General features: G+C 39.7%; 1 protein-coding gene across 4 annotated transcripts in view; it reads right to left on the bottom strand.

Annotated features, from left to right (window-relative positions):
* PAX3 (paired box 3) overlaps positions 1-26,412 on the bottom strand; it is a 91,188-nt gene that overhangs the window by 25,979 nt on the left and 38,797 nt on the right. For all 4 annotated transcript variants that reach the window (XM_036237694.1, XM_016156658.2, XM_036237695.1 and 1 more), the window contains exon 5: positions 3,664-3,869. In XM_036237694.1, coding sequence (XP_036093587.1) covers positions 3,664-3,869 — 206 coding nt within the window. The remainder of the gene's footprint in view (positions 1-3,663; positions 3,870-26,412) is intronic.

Raw genomic sequence — 26,412 nt, 5'->3', positions numbered from 1 at the left:
AAACCGAAATGCTTGCCACTATTTGCAAAATAAAAGCTACCAAGGAAGTAAGTTAGGTAAATTATTAGTCTCTGGTGTACAACAATTCTTAGGCTATGTTTTCAGATTTGGTTATGATAAACACAATGTAGCTACTGTCCATACAAAATTTTAGGAAATACCGACAAAGGCCTAAGTTATTATAGTTTTAGTCTCATCTCTCTCCAGAAGAACTTGAAGATATTTTTCCTCAAGAAAAAAAAAAAAAATGGAATGGAATGTGTTTGGGTTTTTTGTTTTTTGCTTTTTGCTTTTTTGATTTGGTGTTTGGTTTTCCCAGGTGCCCCAAATTAAACTAACTCGCACTTTCTGGCTATCACGCAAACTGAGCTGACTTGGCTACTGCTTTCCCAGATCCTTCTAAAAACTAAAGGATTTTGTTCTGGCATTTTAATCAGTGATTAACTACTCCCTTCTTTTTCCTGCTGGGTTCAGTAAAAGATCCATATGCTGGGTGTTGTAGGGAATTTGTTAGGCTGTAGATCATAGCGGTGGTGCAGGACATGATGTGTCTCAAGGGAACTAATGAAGCCATTAAGGAATGTAAAGAGTCACCGGGTTAAAGCCACATTAGGACAGCTGTTAGGTTAATGAGGGGCCTGCTTGGAGAGGAGGTCGCTGTATAGAAAAATATGAACCACTCTTTATTGGTCTGATCCCATGTCCTCCGGAAGTTAATGGGCCATTCTTATTCTCCTTTGACATTCATTGAGCCAGAGTGCATGCTAGGCCCTGCACGAGCTGCACGGGCTTGGGATGTGTTCTGTCCCCATCCTCATCTTTGGCAAAGGCAAGAATGAGGCACAGCAACATTGGACACTCTTTTCAGTTTTCAATCACTCTCTTTGTTTAATTCATTTAAAATCAATGTTTATATTTTGACTCTGAGTTCCAGAGCTGGCATCCAACGTGGCTTAATGACAGACCCAGAAGGTGGGCTTGGCCAGCCATGGAGTACAGGTACCAAATCCTGGGATACAGTGGGCACTCATTAAAGGGTTACTGAAAGAATGGAGCCGTAAATGAACTTTAGTTCACATTTAAACCAGGTAATTATAGAACTACAATAAAGGCAAAATAGATTTGATATGTATGATAATTGTTATATATAATATTATAATATGTATACTATACATTATTATGTAATAATATATGTATATTATAAACATGATTGTGGTTAGAGGTGGTCATTTCTGGGAGGGAACTCTGTACTACAATGTAACAGGAAGAGGGATCAAATAGTACCCACAGTAAACATCTACGCTACAAACCTCAGCGATTCTGCTACTTCCCCTTCACTCACCCTTCCACCCATCTCCAGCTTACACAATCGGCTGCCTACATCCCACCTCTGAACATCTCTCACCACCATCTTTACTCTTCCATCCCCACTGCCACTGACCTATTTCATGCCCACAGCTTCCCTGCCTATCACGGCAAGTGTGAGCGGGCGCACCTGAGACCCAAGCCTTCCACAGGATGGCCTCGGCCTTGGTTCGCAACCATATTCCTTCTGCCACCCACCGCTCCCCACCCTCCGACCAGACTGAACTATTCACCGTTTTCTCGACATGAGTGAAAAGGAAAGGTCATCCGGTATGAAACTAATGTGCTTCCAACTCTGTGCGCTTTCGCTCATCTTATCCCCCCTTACTCATAATCTACTCTCCCCACCTGCCCTGTCCAGTGAATATTTATAGCCTCAAAAGCCCAGCCTAACTCTGCCTTCTTCGTGAGCCTCTCTTGTTTACTCCAACAAGACCTCGTCCTTTGCTCTTCCCCACACGTACTTGCTTTGTCTCTTTCTTATGGAACTTACCACTGCTGCTTTGTTTTAAAATTATTTACGTTTACTTTAGTACCCATATCAGATTGTATAGCTCCTTGAGAGACCTGTGTTAATTCATCTCAGCATTCCTTGACTTTCCTAGCACTGTGATGATCATATGGAAAGTCAATTTGAAAAAGACAACTCCTCCGCCTAGGCTCTGCAGCCTGGAAAAAGTTATTTATGAAAATTATATAATTGGAGAGGTAATTAGCTACATGTGAAAAAGTGTTGATCACTCTAGAGAACGTATCAACTGACCATTTCACTGCTGAGTCTCCAGCTTCATTTTGACTATGACAGTCGAGTATCTTGAAACAACACATTTCCAGATAAAGTAACATGACTTCTGGGGCATTAAGGAGTCCTAGGATACCCTAAGACATTTGTAATCTTTCAAACAATGCTTTACTACCTTGAGGGGGACATTCATTATTCATGATAAAAACATCACTCAATAGAAAGATATTAGACCAAAACTGCCTTTTCCAGAGGGTCCACAGTGCCATTGACTCCTGAACACAAGTTTGAACCGTGAGGGTCCACTCACACGCAGATGTTTTCAGTAAATACCTGTAGTGTTTTCAGCCTGTCGCTGGGAGCCTGCGGATGCGAAGGGTCAACTGTATGCACTGATCTATACCGTTTTGTACAGGGGACTTGAGCATATGCTCAGATTTTGATACTCTAGGGGGGAAGGGGCGGGGCCTGGAACCAATCCCCCATGGACGCCTGGAGCTAAGTTTTTCTGGAGCCGCGATTTATGTAAGAATATTAGACTGAGCAGGGGTCAGAACTACTAACCCTCATATTGTTCAATTGTCATCTGTACTTCAAAGAGTTCAAAAGGTATCTCAAACTGTTTTCGGAACAATATAGTTACTTGAAAGGCTCCTAGACAATGAAATCTTTAAAGGAAGGGATTTCACCTTATTCACATTTCGTAATTGAAAGGCCATAGAAAGGAAGTGTATGGAATCCAATTACTTCTCTAATTTATGAGTGATATAACTTTAGGTAGTTATTTAAATAGTCTGAAATATAAATTGAGGGTAGTAATTCCTGCCTACCTAGGGTTTTAATGACAAGTACATGGGCTAATTCATGTAAAGCACTTGGAACAATGCCTGGCACAGAGGAACCACTCAAAATTGGCTTGCTATTATCTTGTATCACCCCAAAGTCCATCATTAGGATTCTTGAAATGATGAGTGAATAGCATGAATTAACACACTTCTCTGTGTTTTATCTGATATAATCATATTCTCCTAGTAATAATAACCAAATTCTAAAATAAGAAGGCACATTTTCATAAATACAAAAAGAACTGAGAATACCAAAAAAAAAAAAAAAGCAAATTCAATAGATCACATTTTAGAATCGATATAAAATACTTGTGTCAAATGCCAAATATAGCCATCATGTCGACAAATTTAACTGGACTTCCCAACCTATTAAGAAAAAAAGAAATTTCTGACTGGTTAGCAAGTGAGTCACTGCTGCATACAATACACATACCAAAAACTAAAGGGACGGATTGGGAGGAGGTTGAACCAGCCAAATGAACATAAAAAGAAAACAGAGGTCATGAAATTATCATGAAAGGCAAAATAGGAAGAAGGCATTAGAGACAAAGGAAGGAACTCGCTACAATGCTAGAGACTTCAATTCACAAAGAAGCTCCACGCCTAATATACCCATTTTCTTGGTTTAGCATATGCTGTAAACGAGAAGACCCTTTCGGTTTCCCGCCCGGGGGGATATGAAGCGGGGTGTGGGGGCGCGGAGGGCAGTACCTGCACTCGGGCCTCGGTGAGCTTCGCCCTCTGCGCCAGCTCCTCCCTGGTGTAGATATCCGGGTAGTGGGTTCTCTCGAAAGCGCGTTCCAGTTCTTCGAGCTGTTCCGCAGTGAACGTGGTCCGGCTCCTGCGCTGTTTCCTCTTCAGGGGCAAATCTGGTTCAGAGTCAATGTCAGAGCCTTCGTCCGACTGGGGTGCCGAGGCTAAAGGCACAGGAGGGAAATGTGACAAACCATGAATCAGAAACAAGTGTGACCAAGCCACAAGGGTCACAGACAGAGTGACCCAAGGGTTCAGACAGAGTCTCAGACAGAGTTCAGACACCAAGCCCCACCTTGCGGTCTTATATTATTAAACAGTGTTTAATCTCTTCCCCTACCCTATCTCCCAGCCCTCCAGGCAGAAGTAATCACTCTCCGCATCTGTCATTCTAGGCACCATGATGAGCTCCTAGAAAACAGGGACAGGTCTTATCACAATTTTAGGACCCTCATCCTTAGCATTTGATGGGTAATTCAATTCATGTTTAATAAAGGAAACACAATTTGGTTCCCGATAAACTTTCACCAACTTTTACACAAGGAAATCTGTTAACGAAAATGATCTTTAAATAAATATTTCAAAATTCACTTAGATCTAAAAAGGCAATAATAGTAAACTAGTGCAGATTCCTATAAATTTATAGGCTCTACTGCTCCTATTAAAAAAAAAATCATGTTTAAATCTAGTATCTCAGAGTTTGGATACTGTAAGTGCAAATCTCAAGAAGGGACTCAGGAAGAAGCAGGCATAGTCTAATAAATTGCCCCCAAACTGAATCTCAGAGTCTGGGGTTCTGCCGAACAGGCGGGCATCTTCCCAGGACCACTGCCTCATTTGAGGAATACGGCATGGGACCTCGTGTTCAAAAACTTCAAAATGGCAACAACAGAGCATAAATCCAAGCATAGGGCCCTTCTGAGCGCGGGGCCGGGGGCGACAGCACAGCTCTGTCCCTAGAGCCAGGCCTGCTGTGGTCCCCTCCCCAGCAGAGCATGAAATCACCTGTATGGATAAGCACTGGGGAAGGAGAGGTACCATTACCTGTGTGTAGGTACCTAGGAAAGGAGGAGGAGCTGGGAAGCTAGAGAGAAATTCACAGAATCCCAAACAGTGTCTATGCACTGTGACAGCGACAGAGCCTCTGTTGTCCTATAGAGGGTTCAGCAGCTTGAGGGTGCACCAGACACAGGGCTCTGGGCAGCACGGCAGCCTCTCCCAGAGGCCCTGGACGTTGGGGCAGGGACAGAGGGCCGTCAGAGGGTCATCAGGCCACAGACTCTAAACAGCGCCGCACAGGAACCCGAGCAGCCTCGCTCTTGAGAGCACGTCCAAATGTGCTCGGAAAACTCCCCCAAGTAGCCGGGGGACCCTCTGGGGAAGGGGCTGAAGTGTGCGCTCAGCAAGGGAGGAAGGAAAGCCGGAAAACTGTGGATTATCAATGTCGACTTGAAGGTTATCATTTGTGCCCTTGGACTGGCGGTGGATTCTGGGAAATGCGGGTGGCGCTAGAGGCAACGTGAAAACGCAGCATCTCTTAGGCTACTAACTAATTCTCTTGCATCTTCCGCTCAAACTTAACTCTGCCCTACAGAAATCTAAACTTTCATTCTACTTCAGCATAAATTATAAGCTGCCCCAAAGGGTGCACATCTGAAATAACCCAGAAACACAATGTTAAGTTTTCTAATATTTTAATACTTTACATGTTATTCATATGCAAACACTTGAAATTAAGAGACAAAATATATGACGAATTTTAAAAAACAAATGCCTGTGCATAGAAGCAAAAGGGAACTATGATATATACGGCATCTACTGTATGTTAGCCATTATGCTTCGTTTTTCAGCTCTGTTATCTAATTTAATATAAAATAGTCTAATTTGATAAAAATTAATTGTAGAACATTTCAGGATTAACTTTTAGGATATTTTTGTATTAACTTAAAAAAATAGACTTTCTTGAAGTAGGGGAATATCTTAAAGGAGTCTTAACATGGTAAGAAATGTGTCATACATTGTGTTATGAATTTTGAAACTTACCAATAACTCTCACATGTACATGTGTGTGATAAATGTGAGCCAGATTTCAAGAGCAATAGCTTGTTCCTAATTGGAAAGCAGTGTTTCTCAAACTTTTGAAGCATGAGAATCACCTGAAAAGCTTGTTGAAACACGGATTGCTGCTCCCCTTCCCAATGTCTGATCCATAAGTCTAGGGTGCGCTCCAAGAATTTGCATTTCTAATATCATGTGATTAATGATGACTTTACCAATCACAGAAATATTTTGAGAACCACCGTTACACAATATTCCAATTTAACTATTCTGTTCCCACTCAAAATTCTCAAGTACAGAAAATATTTCCTGCCACAATTTATTTAAAAAAAAAAAATAATTGCTTGCCTACATTTTTTAAATTAAAAATAATATGTGCCCCCAGAAACAAACTATTTATTTCCCTAAGAGGACAATACATTTCCATATAATGTTTTCCTGCCATGTTTCTGGTCTCTGTTGCCCTGGCTTTTCTTTCTAATGTGAAGTTAGGTGAAAAATTTAACAGTGTTTAAGGACTAACCAGAAGCTTCCTCTGCCTGCGAAAAACTTAAATCACTGCTTGGACTTTCTCTTACTATGATCCCATTAGGATAATAGTATGTGGAAATTTTCATGATTCCTTTGGGAATCTCTGGGGTTATTAAATCCTTCCAAGTAAATATGATGTGCCATGCACTGTCAGGTCAATTAATCAAAATCATCTCTGGCTCCTGAAGAAAAAGGGTTGCTTAGATTTACAAGTACCAGCAAGAGCTAATTCTGAGGGTCAAGACCACTGCGTTTCACCCTAACAATCGGCGTCTCCCAGAATATAAACTGTGTAAGCTAAAGGCTTGTTCTCTTCCTTGTTCACTGCTGGAAGCCTCAGAACATAGTAGGTGCTCAATAAATACCTGTTAAATACATGAAAGTGCCAGGTAAAACTTAAGTTTTAACTAACACTGATTGTTCTGCCACTATTTTATATTCTTAAATGGAAATTGTACTCTCAGGAGTCTTCCATCTATTTTAATGAGCTTTGGGGGGTCTGCGAATCCTCTAAAATTATTTGGAATTTCTTGCAAGTATAACTGCATTTTTCTGGGAAATAATTATCAAATTTTTTCCAAGAAGATTGTGATTAAAAAAAAAAAAAGACAAAGTACTACCAAAAACTAGTGATTAAAGACTGATCATTTTTGGCAATATGAAGCCACAATCTTGCAAGTTAATTCTAACTTTTTTCCATCTGCAAACCTCAAAATGATGTGGGCTTTAAAATATGTCAAGTCAGCAACCCAAGATTAATCTACCAGCTAAGGAATACTAGCTATTTCTAAAAATGGAAATACTATTTCTTAAATCACTCAATAGGAATAAAATTCATTATTTCCACAGGACATGATTGACAATGCCCTGAATCTGAATCATTCAGTTTTTACCAAAAACAAATCTAAAACTTAAACTTAACAGCACAAAGGGAATCATTTCATTGAAGTTCACCTGTTTTACATATTCAATGTTACTCAAGATACTAGAACAAATTAGATACTAGACACAAAGTATGTAATCTTAGTAAAAAGTACACCGAAGTAAAAACAATGTTTTTTTAGACAGCTTGACAAAAAGAAATTATATATTTTTCTGTGCAGAATATCTAATGCTTTGACTTGGGAACTGCAAGCAGGGTTAGCAAGACAGTTATCTAAATGAGCAATAAATTGCCAGGATAAAGCAACTAGATTAAATATAATCTCCTCAGCAGTATAATCTCTTTGGACTACATCTCCTGCCCAGTTTTAATACTAAGGGGAAATTTTCAATTAAAATTTAAGTTGCTCAATCATATTCTACACGTGCCTTCACAAAGTTTGCTTTATTATTCATTAATAGAAATATTAATCCAACTTCAAATTCCAGAATTACCCTCATAAGAAAATTCATAATACGTGCTCTCTTTTAAGTTGACATTTTATTGCTTTAAATTGCATGACAATTCTCACATTATATCCCAATCTATATTCTTACCAGGCTTTGAAAGTTTTGACTCAATTACCGAAACCTCTTCACAATCTATTCTCTTATACATTAGTTTACCTCAATGTTGCCAATGAATCTGGAGCAAACCTTACTATGAGAATGAGAATTTCTCTACTTTCCCCAGGTAACTGCACGAAAACTCTGTGAAGTAAATATTTATCTCATTCTACAGAAAAAGGAAACAGACTCAGAGAAGTTGTTCAGGTCACACAGTTCAGGAAGCTAGGATTTGACCCTGGTCTATGGGACTTCAAAGAACAAACTTTTTTCTTCCAGCCTGGTGTGTCCTTAATAGGTGTTGATTTCCTTAATATCTCTTCTCTGTCTCTGTCTCTGTCTCTGTCTCTGTCTCTCTCTCACACACACAGTCCTTTTGAAGAGGAATACCAGAAACAAAACAAAATGGGAATTCCAATGCATATTGCTACTCTTGATCTCATTTGTCCCAAATTTTCAAAAACTTTCTAGACTCAAATGAAATTTACAGAAATAAGACAGTTCGATCAATATTATATACCAAATCAAACAATTGTTCTAATTCAGTGCAATTCAATGAACACGTATTGAACTCTATATAGTCAAGGTATAATTATTAAGCGACAATAATGCACTAAGCAGATTCCATTTGCCAAGATAGCGAATGGATTTAAAAAGTCAAAACAGTCTGACTATTAGCAAGTATAAGAATCATCACAGAACCCTGGTTCTAAAATCCAAGGTCAATCTAGAACATACTATTATTCACAAACAGTTGGCCTGATCACTCATTTTCTATCTTTACTAAAGTCTTCTATTTGGGGTATTAAAGACATTTTAGTGAAAAAATATCAAGAGCTGTAAAAAATCTCAAATTCAAATTTTTAGAGCAGTTTTAAATTTAAAATATTGAGCAGAAAATAGAGTTTGAATCTACCTCCTCTCTTCTTCCTTCAGCCATTTTTTCCCTTATTATCAGCATCTTGCGTTAGTGTGGTACTTTTATTACCCTTGATAAACTAATATTTATGCATTATTATTAATTCAAGTCCTTACTTTACATTAGAATTCTCTCTTTTTGTCAGACAGTTTTGTGGGTTTTAATTAATTTATAATGACATATACTCACCATTACTGTATCATACAAAGCAGTCAATATTTATTTAGGGTATTTACATCCCTATTTCAAGTTATTTTTAGATAAGAGTGCAGGAATAAATTACTTGAAATCTGTTGATTATTCACAAGTTGTTCAACAGAAACCCACAGGAAATATTACATCGCACCATGTGCTGAGTGTTTCTACTCTGCTTTATAAGCAAATTCATTTCTTCTTTTTCTATCTTGTGCTATTTTCAGCCTTGGGAACTGCAGCTTTAGTTATCCCAATGACTTCACATTAACTTCCAAGAATAACCTTGAAAAAATGAACACCGTCAGTAAAAAAAAGGGGAGTTGGGGGGTGGGGGATCAGGCATGGGCAACAATGATACCCCCACAGGATTACAAATTCTTCCTTCAGAAACAAATCAAACTGGGAGGAGAAGGCTGAAGTATCACCACCAGTGGACCAACCATGAAGTCTAATTAAAGAAGGAATTACAGAATTAGACAGTATGTCTTTGTCCGTTAACCCCTTTTGACCTCTCCTGTAGCCTCAGGAAATATTTCATCCTAGTGAACGCCATTATACACGAGATCTTACCTCGATTGTATAGGGATTTAGTCACGTGGAATTCTATAATTATTGATTTCCAGACGAATATAACTCAGAGATAGGAGACAGGCAAAAAATGGAGAAACAAAATAATTCACAAGCATGAATTTGGCACACTGTCTTTCTTCTCAGCAAGACCTTTCATTTGAATAATTAAAGAATCAAAACATGACAATCATTTAAACTCTATGGTTGCCCCAGATATAATACAAAGTGTTTTACAGACGGGAGAGGAGGTGGGGGATCTCTCTCCGCGGGTATTGAGGCTGAACTTCCTTAGTTGACGGTCACTTACTCTAAGACGGCCTCGGACCAAATCAAATGGTCTTTTGGTCTGCATTAACCTTTCCAAGCTAGACCCGTCAGTGTTTGTACTCAAAGCTGGCTTGCGATGACTCAAAATAAATAGATAAAGGATAAAAATAAAAGTCCATGAGGTCATCTCATCCTGTGTCTCAGTTCTAAGGTACTTCATAGGTATATTCCATAAGGTCTCTAACAGGTCAGCGCGAAGTTTGATGCACCTACGAGGCTAATTGCAGAATGCCTCCTGTGTTTGTGAGTCTCGCCGTTCAACATGAAGGGGACAATGGGACAACTAACTGTTCTCTGATCTGAAGTAGCCCTTTTACACTGAGAGAGATGTGAATGACCTCTCTCGTGTTTACTCGGGTGAAAGCCAGGAGGAGTGAAGCAAGACTGATATTCCCTCACAGACCCAGAGTAAATGACAAATGACATTTTCCCTTTGTGATCTTTGGGATTTTTGTTGACTTATTTGGAGGCTTTTGTTGGATCCCGAGAAATGGCCTGTGGCTGAGGCCTATTCTACCAATTTCCACGCTCCATCTGTGGAATCCATCAACGGGGCATTTACCCTCATTCAGAGCTCTGACACCTGCCTGGCAGGCAGCAGCAGACACAAAGAAAGCCGGAGTGGATGAGAAAAGGGAGGGTGGGTTTTTTTTTTTTTTCCTGGGGTGGGGGGAGGTTGAAATGGATGCACAGTAGGGGTTAATCCAATCCGGTTGAGAGACTTCAGCACCTGGAAGCTTCTCTTCCACGTTAATTCACAAGCTAAGAAGTAACTGGAGACATTGTTTTGTTTGTTTGTTTGTTTCTGTTTATAGATAGATAGATAGATAGATAGATAGACAGACAGACAGACAGAAAAGAGACACACTGTGGGAAGGGGTGGTGGGAGAAGACAAGACTTACAACGAAATCCTAAGGTAGCTCTAAACAATGTGTGCAACACAACAATCTATCAAGTAATGAACTGAACATCCCAGAATTCCTAACCCAGAACTAAGATTTGAGCAATTTTTGTTTTCTTAGTTGATAAACTGGGAAAGATGGTCTATAACGAAGCAGTGGTCTTTTGTGGGACAGAGGGTCTTGTTTTGTTTATATTGCCTCTACACCTTCTCAAACAAAGGTGACAGTGCAAGAACCTTTTGCAAAAAAAAAAAAAAAAATAGAAAGAAAGAAAAAAGAAAAAGAAAGTTAGGACAACGCATGACAAGGATAGTCTGGGCTTTCTCTCCGCACAGAAAGGTGCCATGACAAGGATATTCTGGGCTTTCTCTCCGCACAGAAAGGTGCTTTAATAAAGAGCATCCGATCTAATGGAGACCCGCCGCCCCCAGCAGTCCCCATTTGGGGGCCGGAGAAGCGTAAGGCTCTTCTCCACCCCCCTGACCCAAGTCCTTCCCTCGGAAGCCGCCTTCTCACAGCACGGGGTCATTAGAAGGAAAATAAGCTCCTGCCAGGTTGGTGCTAATCAAAACAGCACAAATAAACCCTGACACTCAACAACTCCCCGAGTGCCTGCGCCCTGGGAGGAGAGTACAGATTGGGTATGGATAGGGCCGGCCGCGGGGCCAGTGCGGGGAGGCGCGCCCGGTGCTCCGTCGCCCAGGACTTTTTTTTAAATGCACCACTTGGACCATTGGTGTTTATTTAAGATAAGGGCTGACTGGCAGAACACGCCGAGCTGCCCCCGAGGCGCTGCGTTGTGCGACCCCCAAGGACCCCTGTAGCCTAAGGTTCCAGGGACTGAACCTCAGGTCCGAGCTGGATTTTCAATCGCCTTACGGTGAGAGACCTTTCTGTGGGTGGAGTCCTCTTCCAACGACCGCCACCTCACTGTTGGTCACTGAGTAGCCCTCCTTTGTAACAACAAAGCGAGAGAGGAAAAAAGAAAGAAAAAAGCTTATTTCTCTTCATTCATGGCAGCCCTGCTAGCGACCATTAATTTCTATAGTAGGTGTATTCGCTGGCACCTTAAAGTGAAAACAGGCTTGTGTCCCTTTCTCTTCCCCTGACACAAGCAACATCTTGCCGAAGGGAGCCAAAAGTCCCACCCCAACTATCTGTTTCAGCAAAGCTTGAAAGGTGAAGGAGGAATGTTAGCTACCGCCTTAGGGACCCTGACACCCACCCACCCAAATTAACCCGGCAGCAGTTTCGACCCTTTTGAGACTTTTGAGACTTACGTGTGAAACGAGAATTCCTTCCACAACACGAATCTCTCCCATCAAGTAAGCTTCCTTACCCCACCCCTGCAAATCATTTCTATTTGCGAATTTTTTTAACCGGCTTTTTTAAACTCCATGGTAACCGCCACCAGGGCATTGCAGAGAGAGAAAGAGACGAAAGCCCCAAGAAAATGTGTTGCTATTCAATTAGGAAAACTGATTAGTTAACTAATTAATCAGCTAACAGCTTTCTAAGAATAGTCTCCCGTGATAAGAACTTTCCCCCCTCAAGAGCTGAAAAGTCAGTCATAATTACAATTAAGAGGCAGAGTCTCCAAGTCGCTAAAAGCAGTAAGCTGGGCTCTATTTACTGGGATTGGATCGCACGGGGCAAAAAGAAAGGTAATTTGCACACTGAAGGGAACAGGAAAACAGTAGTTCTCGTGAAAGGAAAAGGGCCAAGTGACTTTTATTTACAATTACCAAGAGAGAGGCTATTATTGACCATATGTGCCACAATTGCCCTTCTTATCACAGGCTGGCCATCATGTCCTTTGGGAGCTGTTAATGAACTGGGTAATTGAGCTGCTGACATGTGTTACCAAAACAAAACAATAGGAAGAAGAGACAAATGAACATTTTATTTGCCAATCAGAGTAGGTTCGGCTTTTCACGGAGCTGCAGCTAAGTAACTGACTGAATACATAAAACAGTGCATTGAAAGCCAGCAGATGCAGACACAATAATAGTTAACTGACAGCTCATGGCCCATCTGTGCTTAACATTTTGTTAAAGAAATTACTTGACTTGCTAAAGAGACAAATCATACAGCTGCCCCAAGTGCTGCATTATAAGGGATAAATCATTAGCTAAACTGTTTCATTCTTAAAATGACAATGCTTATTAACAGTTATGTTGGGACATTTTGTCGGCACAGCTTGACACAGTTATTGCTTACTAAAAATGTGGCAACTCATAGATATTCAGCGAAATTGAGTTAGGGGGGAAAATCAAAACTGCAAACAGCTTGAAAGAACAATAGGCATTCTTAATCTCTCACAATTAAATATGCATTTCTGAGGTGTTATGAATGAAAAAAAAAGCCTATGAAATAGAACAGAAAACCATGTTCTATGCAGTAATTATGTACCTTTCTTCTGTTTATACTATATTTATTCAGAACTGTAGACTATTAGGAATGCTCTCATTCTGGGCTGAATGCCGATAATTTTCTCAGTGTTATCAGTATCAAGACAAAAAAAATTAAGTAGTTTAAGAAATAATTGTGCCTGACCACTTCGCTTTTTCAAATATACTCACCTTCCTCTTTTGGAAAAATATTTCTTTAATAGGGAAAGAAAAGCCATGTCGCAAAAGGCTTGCTTTAGGAGGAGATTTAGCTAATGTTTTTGTTACTGCATCTGAATTAAAACTATGTTTTCTGGTGCAACTGTGGTTCATCCACTGCCATGTATTACAGCTTACCTCTGAAAAAATTTCTATGTAAACTAGCTAACCAGAGGGAGAATATGGATCTCTCAAAGCCCTTCTTGTGATGGTTCCTTCAACATTCTGGGCAAACTTAATAATAGTGACAGCGATGTAAGAAAAGCTGCTATCACTGATTCACTGGCAGCTTACAGTAGCCAGCCCCCCACTTCCTGCTTCCTTTACATTATTTCCTTTCATCTTTACCAAAACCCTGTTTGGAGGGGTGCTGTCATCCCCATCTTAAAGATGAGAAAAGATGATTTCCGAAGAGTAATCTAACACACCTGATCCAGGAGAACTCGGCGAGGCCACCCAAATATAAGACCATATAGATCATATACAAAATCATATTGACATCGTCATTTAAGGCGTAAGATTGATGTGGGTTGGAAGAAAGACTGTGGCCAAGATTGTCATATTCTTTTCTTCCTGGTCTACAGTGCCAGGACTCAGACGTCACAGTCAACCCTATAAATCAGTTGTAAAAATAGTGACCATAAAAGGTGAGTGACACTTTCCGTGATGGTTGGCGTTTGCAAAAATTGTGTTACATTCAGTTACTAAGGAGGAATTCCGACTATAAAACCTAAATCTTAGCTATATTTACAGAGCTTAAATAAGACACTATTAGACTCGTGACACAATCGTCAAAGACAAAGAACTTTCAACTTTATTTTCTACTATGGAATATTTTTGCTATAATGTGCATCGGCTATTTTAAAGCCAACAAATAAACCAAGGCTCACTATATAAAAGAGGTAACACAGAGACCTTTTCAGGGGATAGAAAAAAAAAAAGAATACTTTTGCCACCCTTATGAAAACTAGACTACCCCCAAACACACAAAACCTAAACAGCTTCATCCACGACTGCACTTTGCCAGGACTGGCATGACAGGAGAATGTTCAAAAAAGAGAAGAAAGGCAGATTTAAGATGGAAGTTAAATACTACACTTTTTGTGCCAAAAACCTACATAAGGAGGTAAGACGATAAATGACTAAGAGACCTGAACTACTACAGCAAAGCGTTGACCAAATGGCAGGTCATCGGAAGAAACCCTAATCCAATCCATTGTACAGCTGAAACGGGGAGAGGGGGAGTGGAGTTGCCCCAAATCACTCATCGTTTCAATAAACATGTTTTGGACACCTGAGATGTGGCCGATACCATCCTCGGTGCCGAGACACAAATATGAAGAATAATATGTGCAGACGAACCCTAGAAAGTAAATCTCAAATCGCCTAACTCCCACTCTAGTGCTCTTTCCACTGAAGCAAAGGAAAGTGTTGGTGTATATACAAGATGATCCAGCCATGCCCTGAAGCAACAGAAAGATTAAATAGCCTCTTGAGGCTGAAAAACCAAGATACATTATTTACTAAATAACAGAGCCATAGATTCCGTGAGCCTGTGATCTTTAATATAGAGATCAGATTAATACGTAACTGCTTTAACTGACACCTTCCATATGGCATTTCAAGATTGTTCTTTGCTTTTCATTTTCGATTGGGTTCCATAAGGAAGCAAAGGGGCAGCATGAGAAGCTTGTTTTGAAAATCCAGATCTTAACGGGGTCAATTATTGCTTGTTGGAAGATAGGAAGAGGTAATCTCGCTGAGCTTAAATGAAAGAGGAAACTCTTTTCCTGGAGGCAATAGAGAAGGCTGAGCTTAATTCTCCCTGCCAAAGGAATGAGCAACTTCGAGGCCATCGTGTGAAATCATTCGTGAGATACCTACTATTCTAGTACTTCGCTAGATGCTGGGGGGAAAGGATAATAAAGAAGAGAGTGTGATTTCTCCCCTTTGACCTGCAAAGGTATGAGTCTCAGGTCTAGAGGTTGGCTTTAGATTGGTGTCATATCCCACCAGAGGGCCCCAGCAGAGATGACCGAGTGGATGATATCAATGACTTTTCGCAGTCCTTAGACAGAGCTGCTCTCAGAGATTGTGTTTTCTTCTCTTCATGCCTAATAGTCGCCATTGAGCCCATAATTGGTAATACAAGAGGTTTGGGCAAACAGAGTTGTACGTCATGGTGGGAAGACCTCCAGTTATGGAGACAGGCCAACTTACTCCAAATACGCACTTGGTCACTTCTTCTCTGATTTGGGGCAAGATGCCTAACCCTCTGAACCAGTGTTTTCATTAGCAAAATCTTCTTTAAAACATCTGCTTCAAAGGCTGGTTTTAAGGAAAGAAGATAGACTGTAAAGCATAGAGCAGTTCCTAACCCACAATGTATCCTCAGCATCCTTTCGCCTTTGTGTTATCCAACCGCACCAGGCATAAAAGAATAAAATATTCGCTATATTCTTTGACCTAGAGAGAAAAATGACCACCCAAACTTTGAAGACATTCTCGAATTTGTGAAATAAGAGCATTGTCCAATCTCCCATCTGCTTCCTTTTCCGAAGATTCTGCCCATAATCAGCCAGTATATATGTATCTACTTAAAAATGAATATTCAGCTCTTGTTTCATATCTAATTCCCTTAAAAATCCAAAATGTAGGCCGAAGTCCGCTGTTCCTCCTGGCCCCAGACACGTGCTTGCGTCCTGGGATCAATGATTAAGGTAGCATTGAAAGTAAATAAATTCTGTGCTCCCAAATACCTCAGGGCCTAAACAAGAAGGCTGAGCTTAACAAAATCGGGCAACAAGCCTAAAAGAAATTAAGTATACTTGGCCTCTTCCTCATGCCAACATTCACTTCGGTTTCCGTAAGGAAGAACTTTGAATATGTTTGCTTGGAGGCGACATCTTATCTTCTTTTATGCCTACTGATATGTAACTAGGCTAAATGAAATATAGTTTTGAGCAATTCGCTATTGGATCACTTCGTTTGGTGCCAATGCGAATATGTCAGGCACCCAACTCGAGGAAAAAAGTCTCAAGAATTTCTTCAGTAGCAGGTTTCAACATGAATTATTGGACAACTGCCTTGCTGCTCTGCACATTGCCTTTTCAGGAACAATCTGGCAGAACTGGAGGGAAATGAATAAGGAAGTCCTAGGCAAAAAAGGGTAAGGGAGAGTGGGAGAGAAAAGAACGGAAGAAAAGAGTGTCAACTTTCCTTCCTAGCAAAGAAGATATAACACGATAATACCATAAGTGATTTCAGAGTCAGTGGGTTGACCCCAGGGCACTCCTCTCTCCAAAAGACTCTGGTAACAAGTCTTTTGGAGTCAGGAAAGTCTGCTCAGAGGGACTAGAGTAGGGGGTAAGGGTCTGAAAACATGTCCAGATGCTTAGCAGATCTGAATAAATTAAGGACCCTCCTGCATGCAATTAGAAGATAGTCCTACTCTTCCCCCAACCCACACCAGCCATTAATTTTAATAAAAAATCACCCCCTCAATAGGTCACCACAAATGCCAACATTTAAAGACTATGTTGCCAATTCAACTCAAATTCAAGCCTTACTTTTCCCTACCCAGTCATAAATTCAATCCTGAAGAGAGTTTCTTGAACAAATTAAATTTCTTATTTTTTTGTGTGTTTTTGCTTTTATGTTGTATAAGTACATGACATTATAAAGTAAAATTTTTGCAGTGTCTAAAAACAAGAAACAATGATAAACCCAAAATCCAAAAAAAATTACTATTGATTTTAAGTTAGAATTAAATTATACAAATAGAAGGGTAGATGGATGGATAGATCAATTGATTGACTAATAGATCAAGAGATAGCTCTAGATAGATCCTTTACTGTGTTTCTTTCCATTCTTTTGTTCTGGTATACTATTAAAAATATGTTTTTTAAAACTCTTAATTAGTTACTCATTAAAAAAGTAAACACAACTCTTTTCTCCAGCAAGTATCCAAACGAATCGATTTTTGTTGGTTTAGTAGTAACGACAAATTGTTTGGTAGCTAGTACTGTTGACGTGAAAATTCAACTTGAGTTCTGAAATTGTGCAGCATTACTCCTTCTGATTTTCTAACGTACACCTGTAGATACCTTTGAATGTGCAAATAGAAGCATTTTCCCATCTCTATATGTGAGGACTGACATAAAGACATATATTCTCATTGAAGTCACGAAACGCAGGTATGATTTATTCAAACAAGCGCTGAAGTCATTCTCCTATGTCTTGCTCCACACTCTCACGATAAATAAGCCACAGTTTTAAGGAAGCCTGTCAAAGGCCTGAGGCATCAGAGGTGTTTGTCTTACTGATCATTCCCCCCAAATCCTCATCCCCCTTTCCAACCAGGCTGCAACTAAGTAAAAGGGGGCCAATAAGGTATTTTCATCTTCCTGATGGAAGAAGCTAGAGCGGGAGCACTGTGTGAATGTTTGCACATAAGACTGGGTAGGCAGAGAGCTAGAGAAGAAAACCACAAGAAGACAATGTCCCAAGTAACTCATAATGCAAATTGCAAGGGAAACAAATTAGGAATATATCACTGTTAAAAACCTTTTTTCTACTACTTGGTAGCAATATTCCTGCTTTGTATTAAATGTGCTGCTTAGCATAGAATTTTAAAAGTTGGAAATCACTTTCGAGATCATCAGACCACAGTTTATGGATAATAATAATAATAATAACTGAGTTTCAAATGGATGAAATGCTACCTCTATCATCACCTGGCTTGTCAGTGATAGAGTTAAATTTCAAACTTAGATTTTAAAATTCTAAATTCTGGTTCTTTCTTCTTTTTCACACTATCAAGTCATTTGAATTTTGAATTTTCTAGGGATCTATGGGTAAACTGACTTCTATTTTCCAACAGGTTATGGCAGATAGAGTCCTCCTCCCACCAACAGACCGACTGAATCCCAAAATTAATGCAATGAGATGAAACAATTTGGACTCAAGATTGGGCCCAAAGGAAAATAAATAAATATTTAGCATCACAACCATTCTACATACATCTGACTATTATATGATGCTGTTATAGCTTCTGATTTTTAAAATTCTTTACCTCATTATATTTCTGTAAGTTAGAAATTATTATTATCCTTGACACTCAGAGTATTTAAAAGGATTTTGTCCATAGTCTCAGGAAACCAATTAGGTGTTAAAGTTAAGTAGACAATCATCAGTCTTCACTCTAAAAACAAATTTTTAAAAAATGATTTTTTTCTAAATCATCTGTCTCTTAATATAATGCTTAAAACCACTCACGTGACTTGTATGTTTCAAATACTGATCACTAATAACCAATATTTATAAGAAATAATAATTAATATATTCCTGACTAAATCAGCTCTAAACTGCACAAAACAATTAATGCAAAGTTGAACACATACACAAAAACCTGCTAAGAGTTCGCCATGTGGAATTTTACGTTTCACTGGATTATTATAAATCTACTCCCCAGAATCCCATACGCTTGCCAAAATGGACGGAGCATTGGTCATGTCTTCACTTGGGCACCCTGACTCACTGCCTGTCCTGCGTCACATGCCCATCTTTACACATCATCTCGCATAGGCCTCGGAACTCAGTTCTACAAAACCATCCCGAACCCCCCAGTCATAAATACTCCTCCTCCTCTACATTGTAAGAACAGTTCATACTTTTTATACATTCAACACTCTTCCCTTCTTCATTAAACTATTGACCAAACTTTCAGTCAACTCTTTTGCAATCACATATATTTCTCTGATTGACCGTTCTCTCAAATTTGTATAAATGTGATTGTGTGTTCCAGCAGTACTTTTTCATTTAAAGGGTCAAACAGTCAGAGGTCAGCAAAGCCACTAGTAAGTTCATACAGACAAATCTAACCAATGCAAACACTGCCTTACTAAGAGCAGGCTTGGAGGGGACTTGGTTCTCTGCTTGCCAGTTGAGTAGTTTTACAAGAAAAAAATTAGAGGCCATTTCTAAGAGAAATGACTGTGTGTGTCAAAGTTCAATGGGTATTTTGACTCCCGTGCTGTTGAAGGATTCACAAGAGAAGAGAAATTGACTGATGGTGTCATGGCTTTATCACAAAATAAGGAAAGAATAAGTGAAAGGAGCATGCGGACCATTCTACCTCAATGTTTCATAGGATTCCGGTTCATTTTGGAAGCTTCCAAAGGCAATAGTCAAAGAGACCCTTTCTTGGCTTTGACAGTTACCAATGGGAGAAAAGATATGAAAGTGTTTAGTAAACTGTAATATTTATGTAACATACATGTTTTTATCATCATCATCATCACCATATTGTCATTATTATAGTAGACAATGTAACACCAATTAAATAAACCTTACCGGCCAAAATCAAATTAGAGGCATTATATTAAGCCTTTCACTTTCTACAGAAAATAAAAATATGAGTGTAGGAGATTCTTCTCTGATCAACTAAAAAGACTTGACCCTCTTTTTCTGAAATGTTTTTATTTTATTTGAATACAGTTAGATACCAACAGTATCATTCCCCTCTCAGCCTCCTACCCCTTCCCCTGAAAAAAAACCTTTCCTTTTCATGATTTCTTCTACAGTTTGAGGCCTTAGGGAAGATTTACTCTCAACTTCCAGAATCCTACATATCTATCAACAAAGATGTTTTTCTTCTCCCCTTCCGAAATGGTCTGAGTAAGTTCTAGCCTAAAGATACAGAGCTAAACGCAAATCATCATGTTTTGTGGGGCCTGAAGTTTTACAGTTTGGGGGAGGGAGTTCTCTAAAAGAAGAACACAAAACTAGCTCACTTTTGCATATTTTAAAAATCACATGACCATGTGACACACTGTCGGGGCCTTTTGTAGAGACCTAGAAGGAGTCTTTGCCAGTGAGAGCTCGGAAGTTAGCTTCATTGTGCATCCGCTCCTGCTCGATAACCTCTGATAAATCGGCATCCCTAAGTGCAATGCACAAGAAAAAGATACTCTCTTTCTACCTTCACCCTTCCTGTTAATAAACACAATTAAACATCCCCAAACAACAACGATGACAGCCCATTCTATCTGGTTCCCAAAGAGCAGAGACAGACAAATCAACCAATATTCATAATTATAGCCTACCTAGACTTTTTCATGGGGGCATGGAGTTTCTTCCCCAATTCCACTGAAATCAACCCTCAGAGGTAGATGATTCCCCAGCCTATGAGTAAATCTCATCCTATAAACTGTAATAATGGAGACATATAAGTCATGGATAGTTCAGAGAACCTCATGATAAATATGGAAAGCCATTTTGCTTTGTTTTCTAACCTTCACGAAATATCTTAAGAACCTGGGGCGTATCCTTGGTAGGGATCTCACGAGTATCGTGAGAGCCTCAAGAAATCAGTACCAAGAGTGTGGTCCTTCCATATGCCTATTCCTTAAGTTCATTATGCCTCAGAAGAATCGCAATGGAAACCACTTATGAAATTCTATTGTAAGTATTATTTTTTCTGCAATGATTATGTATTGCTTTTGTAATAATGGAAATAGTTCCAGTACTGAGAAGTAACCCACAAAAAGCTTGGGTACGTTTGCGAGAATTAGCAAACAACCTTGAGCTAGTTCAACATTTCAGGCAGCATGTGAAATCTCTTTTGTACCTAAAAGATGACACCACTAGCACCCTCCTAAACCTGAAAAAAAAATCAGAGTGACGATCACAAACACCACTAAGAGTTCATGCATGTGAATTAACTCTGTAACATCTTGCATAGAAAATATTTATACCACAGAAACTTGGGGGGAAAATGTTATAAGGGGGGAACTGGCACCAGACTTAGGCCAGATATAATATTACTAGAAATTGAAGTAGAAGAAACGAGGCAATTACAAAGGCACAAGAAAAAATAATGAATTTGCTTAAATCATTCTGCTATGTCAGAACAAGGGCACTAGAGTTTCACTTACCAGAATAATTCCTTCCACTTCTTCTTTACTTGCATCAGAATACATGGCATTATTCTCATCAGAGATTTCTTAAATTCTAATATAGAACTCACAGAGTTTCACCCCAAATGACTCATTTGGAACTACATTTCTTTACATTTCTTCACACTTTCAAATGGAACAAGCACTAATTTTCACTTATCTCAGCAGTTCTAATACATCATTTAAGAAAGACTGAACACGAAATTTTCAAGCTGACTTTGCCAGCACTCCTCAAAATTGAACATGCGCATTAGCACTTAAAGAACCACTTACCCCTCCACTTTGTCTTCTAGAAGTGTTCCACCTTGTGAGTATAGCTGGCCTCGGCTAAATGAGGAAAACTGTAAATATCCCGCCCCATATTTTGGTGCATAACCAGAAGTTCCTAACATAGCTCTAATAATAGAATCACCACGAACAGAGATGTGGTGCTAGGAGATAAAATAATATTTCCAAATTGAAGATATAAGGGTCTATAACAGAGTCAGCCGAACATGACCCGCTCGCATGCCCTGTAATCCAAGGATGGTTTCTACATTTTGAAATGGTTGAGAAAAATCAAAAGAAAAATAACATCAACACATGAAAAGTAAATGAAATCTTAGCATCCGTAAATAAAGTTTATTGGAACCTAGTCAATGCCCATTCATTTACGTATTTTTCATGGCTATACACTACAAAGGCAAGCTGAGTGCTTGTAAGACCGATGGTCCACAATAGCAAACATTTTTTACTACATAGCGCCTTACGGGGGAAAAAAAGAATTTTTCCTTGTTTATACAATAGCCAACATTTTATGGGTACTTACTATCCACCAGGTCAAGCATCTTTCCCTGCTTTCATTCGTTTAATCTTCAGCCTAACACTATTATTATCCCCCGTTTTACAGATGGAAAAACTGAGTCACAGAGCGAGTTACACAGCTAGTAGGGAGTGGAGGTGGATTTGGAATAATATCTTTCTTATGTAGATGTCTATGAATTCTGTGCCAAACTTCATCCCCACATTTCCTGTCACCACCAAAGCCCATCATCACTATTACTATCCAAGGGCGGGCAAAACATAGAGCCCCAACTCGCTTTTTCCCACAGCATGACTCAAGTCCCAAGCCCTCTGCAGTGTGGTTGGAAGAATGCCTTGCCCTGCCTCCTACTGCTGCCGCCACCCCCTTGTCCAGGCAGGCACGAAGCCAGAGTCGTGGGGGGCTTCCTCCCATGTCTCTGTGATGTTACTCAACTTTACAGAGCAGGTGCCTGATGTCATTAATGGATTCGTTACACCCAAGAACCAAGCTACTGCTTAGTTTGCAAGGAAACAGACGACCAGGAAACTTAATCAGACAACAGTTTTGCAAGTGGTCTGAAGCCTTGCTGCTATCGGTACTTTAGATTAATATTGACCTTGCTTTGACTTCAGACTCTTGGATTATCTTGGATCTCCATCATGAATTCAGTGACCTGGCATGAAACCACTGGTCATACCCGCAGAAATGCTGCAACAACTGTTTTTACTAAAATTCCCAATCATATTCCCTGATGCTCCACATACTTTTTAACCTAAATGGCCACCACCAGGACAGCAAATTTACCTCTTTGATAAATAAGGAAGCTAGAGGCAGGACAAAGGAAATAACGGTATTTCATTCACAGGATTCTATTCTCCACCCAGACAGTCAGTTGGGCAAGCTGCCTAAACTGTATGGCTCTCGGGCTCCCCATCTATAAAGGAGTAATAACAATCTATGGATCGCTGTGAGGAACAAATTTGCATGGGTATGAACGTACTTTGGAAAATGTAGAGTAGAAATGTAAAATGAAAGTAAATTATAGTATCGAAGTATAAAATACATATCCTGGTTTGACATTAGTATGATAACTTTCCCAAATGCTAAAGACATCTTGGAGTATGATTCAGGATCCAGAACTTCATGCTAAGCAAGACCCTGCCTATTTGAATAAACCCTAGATAATACACCACCAAAAACAGCAGTAAAATAAGTTGTCAAAGATATTACCATAGTCCAGATAACAAGACATAATCTATACCAGACATACATTTAGTTATGTTTTCTTTCCCAGTAGAGGGGAAGAAGAGTTCAAAGTTTTTAATAAGCTCATTACAAAGCTTTTCTCTAATTACACATTCATTTATTCACATGTTTATTTAGTGCCCATTCGATGTCCAGTTCTGTGAAAAGTAGTATGTGTAAAAAAGGTGAACAGAACAGTCTAGCAAATAACAAATTTTTTTTAAAAATCTGATATCTAATCTCCAGGAAATGTCAATTGCAAATGTTTATTTTTTTTTTTTTTATGGAACATTTCACTTAAAGTTTTTAGTCAGACATGTGAGATGGAGAACCAGATAATAGTTGGACTTCTAATCCCATTTTCTGTCCAGTGGATATGTCATTTGCCTGGGAGGACAGGGGAATAGCTGACATGGTCCTTTTTTTTTCCCCCCCACTTTATATTTAATTGGTTTAGTTTTAGTGAAATATGCTTGCCTGTTCTGACATCCTTCCTCCTGCAATAAGTATTATCCAGCGCTTCAGACATGTAAGAGTATCCTGAAGTTCTGAAACTCAGGGTCTCTTACCTATCCAGAAAGACCTTAATCTGGGTTTCCCAGCCTCTGAGTATTATTTTATCACACAGGTATCTCTAAAACCATCTCTGCATCTACTCCTAAAAAGATGTCTCCATCAATGCCATGGTCTTAGGCTGTAAGAAAGTTTTGCAGCTGGCTTAGAGATCTTATTTTCATATTGTCAGATCATTCTGTAGTGTATGCCAAACATCTTAACTAATATAAGCCTTTATCATAGACTCTCACATACTTAAGGTTTACTATTAAACTTTCTAGTCTCAACTCAGTCAGTTGGGCAAGTTGCCACATTAAGAGAAACAGAGATTTTATTTTGCTCATTCGCCAGACTCCTTTACAGGTTTCACTGGAGAAAGAGGGAACATATTGTCTTCAAAAACATGAGTTTTGGGATCTGATTTTAATACTGAGCGAGGTAGCCCCATTCTAGAGGTATGTGGTAGAAAACGTCTGCCCCCCCCCCCGCCACCGCCCCAAATATGGTCAAGGTGTCAAGGAAATGGAAGAGGGGTATCTGGACTTCTTAGCTGAAGAGTCCTTATTAGGTGATAAATTCTTAGCATTAGTGTTACAGAGGATATCACCTGTCGGCAACGCATCATGCTCACCTGAGGTATTTGTTGAAGCTATTTCTAAGCTCCACCCCAGATCTGCAAAATCAAAATCACTTGACGTTGATCTCAGAAACCTTTTTTAAACAAAGGAACCCAGAAATTGTAATAGTACTAACACTTACCTAGCATTTACTGCGTCAGTCAATGTTCTAAGCATTTTACATGTATGAACTCAGGTTCTCTTATGCGTGACTCTTAAGTTCTGTGAAGTTGGTGAACCACTGGGCTATATTTTGAAGTAATGGGGACATGGAATCCAATCCTGGAGCTGTCATATTTCCAGCAACGTGGCCACCATCCATAGATCACTTAACCTCTCCAACCCCAGAGAATCCCTGTGTAAAATAATTCCTGCTTTGCATGGTGTTTGTGATGATGGAATTTCTGGGACACATAAAGTACCAAATAGATGTGCATTAGAACTACAAATGACAAAGTGCATGCTGTCTTACAGCGGGCGTCAAGAGTGTTTAAGGAAACGTCCATACCTGAGCAATAATGATATGCCTGGTGATATTTCTTATTCACAGGCGTGAGAACCTACCTTGAGAAGAGCAATCAATTCCCTATGGCTTATGCCAGACCTTATCCTCGGAAACCTCAGAGTCCAGGGACTTTCCTTTCCTCTGGGGTTGGGGGTGTGCCAGAATCAATCACATTCCAACGGAGCAAACTAAGGCAGGCACATCTTCTTAAGCATTTTCCTTTCTGGAGTTTCCATGAAGAGCTTTGCTCACAGAAAAACATTCTTCCCTCCGACCAGCCTCCCTCCAACCAGCCTCAAGGACTGTGCTCACCATCGCCTGGAAGATTCCTTGATCCCAGTCGGACCTCCTCACATCCTGCTAATGCCGCCCCTCCCTCTCAGAGCCCCCTGCGGTCTTTTCTTGATCCCTGGGGCTCGCTCTGAGGCTGGCACTTCCTGATCTCTCCCTCTGCCTCTCCACTCCCACCGAGACAATCCCCCAGGCACAAAGACCCCCTAACCTCCTCCAGGCCCTCAGCCCAGAGAGCTGGAAACGCCTCTTTGATTTCTCTGCTGCAAGGAATTTACTTTCTTGACTAGTAGCCTGGAAGTCTCATTTTCTCATTAATACAAAGGTAAATAATGGTGACATTTAAACTAATAATCTTTTAAATTTCCTTTTCCTAACAATCAGAAAGCCATTACGGAGACAGTATTTTTAATGCTACGCTTCATCTGTGCAACTTGTTTTAGGGAGAGTAACCTGACTCCACCTCCGCTGGTGAATTTGATGAACTGGCTCTCATTCTGAAATATTACACTGTCCCCAACTGACTCTGAGGCACAGATGCGGCCACCCAACACTAAACTCTGGCTCAACCTGCATCACTGAAGTAGACCCTGGAGTTGTGCGATAGTTTTGTTTAGGCAAATGGGAGATAGTACCTATAACTAACAATAGTTATAATGTGCTGTATGATATGCTCGTAAAATTTTGAAAATATTCACAGTATGGGCACACACAGGCACACTGTGCCACAGGCGTGTGTGTGTGTGTGTGTGTGTGTGTGTAAAAACTACTCAAGCAGGGGAGACTTCCACATAGATATGCATTTTAAACTGTCTTTGCCTCACTTAGATGTCTCCAGGGGACTTCTCTTAACAGGACATGATAAATATTTGTTGAATAAATGGTTCAGCATTTTTAGGCCTTCAGGGTGTATCTAATCTTTCACACTGTTTACTCAACTATGAAAGTTTTCAGAGCATAGTAATTCAAGATGCATTTTATTTTCCTTTGCTTTTAATTCATGCAAACAAAATTAACATGTTTAATAATATACTTTCATGCTTAGTTATTACACTTTTGTGTTTTAATAATACATTTCTGGGTTTAAAGCAGTAGTACAATACTTGAACAATTTTTTTTTTTTTTTGCCTCCATGGTTACCAGAAAAATTAA

This window comes from Rousettus aegyptiacus, unplaced genomic scaffold, assembly GCF_014176215.1.
Source record: "Rousettus aegyptiacus isolate mRouAeg1 unplaced genomic scaffold, mRouAeg1.p scaffold_m13_p_2, whole genome shotgun sequence".
NCBI lineage: Eukaryota > Metazoa > Chordata > Mammalia > Chiroptera > Pteropodidae > Rousettus > Rousettus aegyptiacus.
The sequence above is the reverse complement of the archived record's forward strand: the minus strand, read 5'-3'. Positions and strand labels throughout refer to the sequence as shown.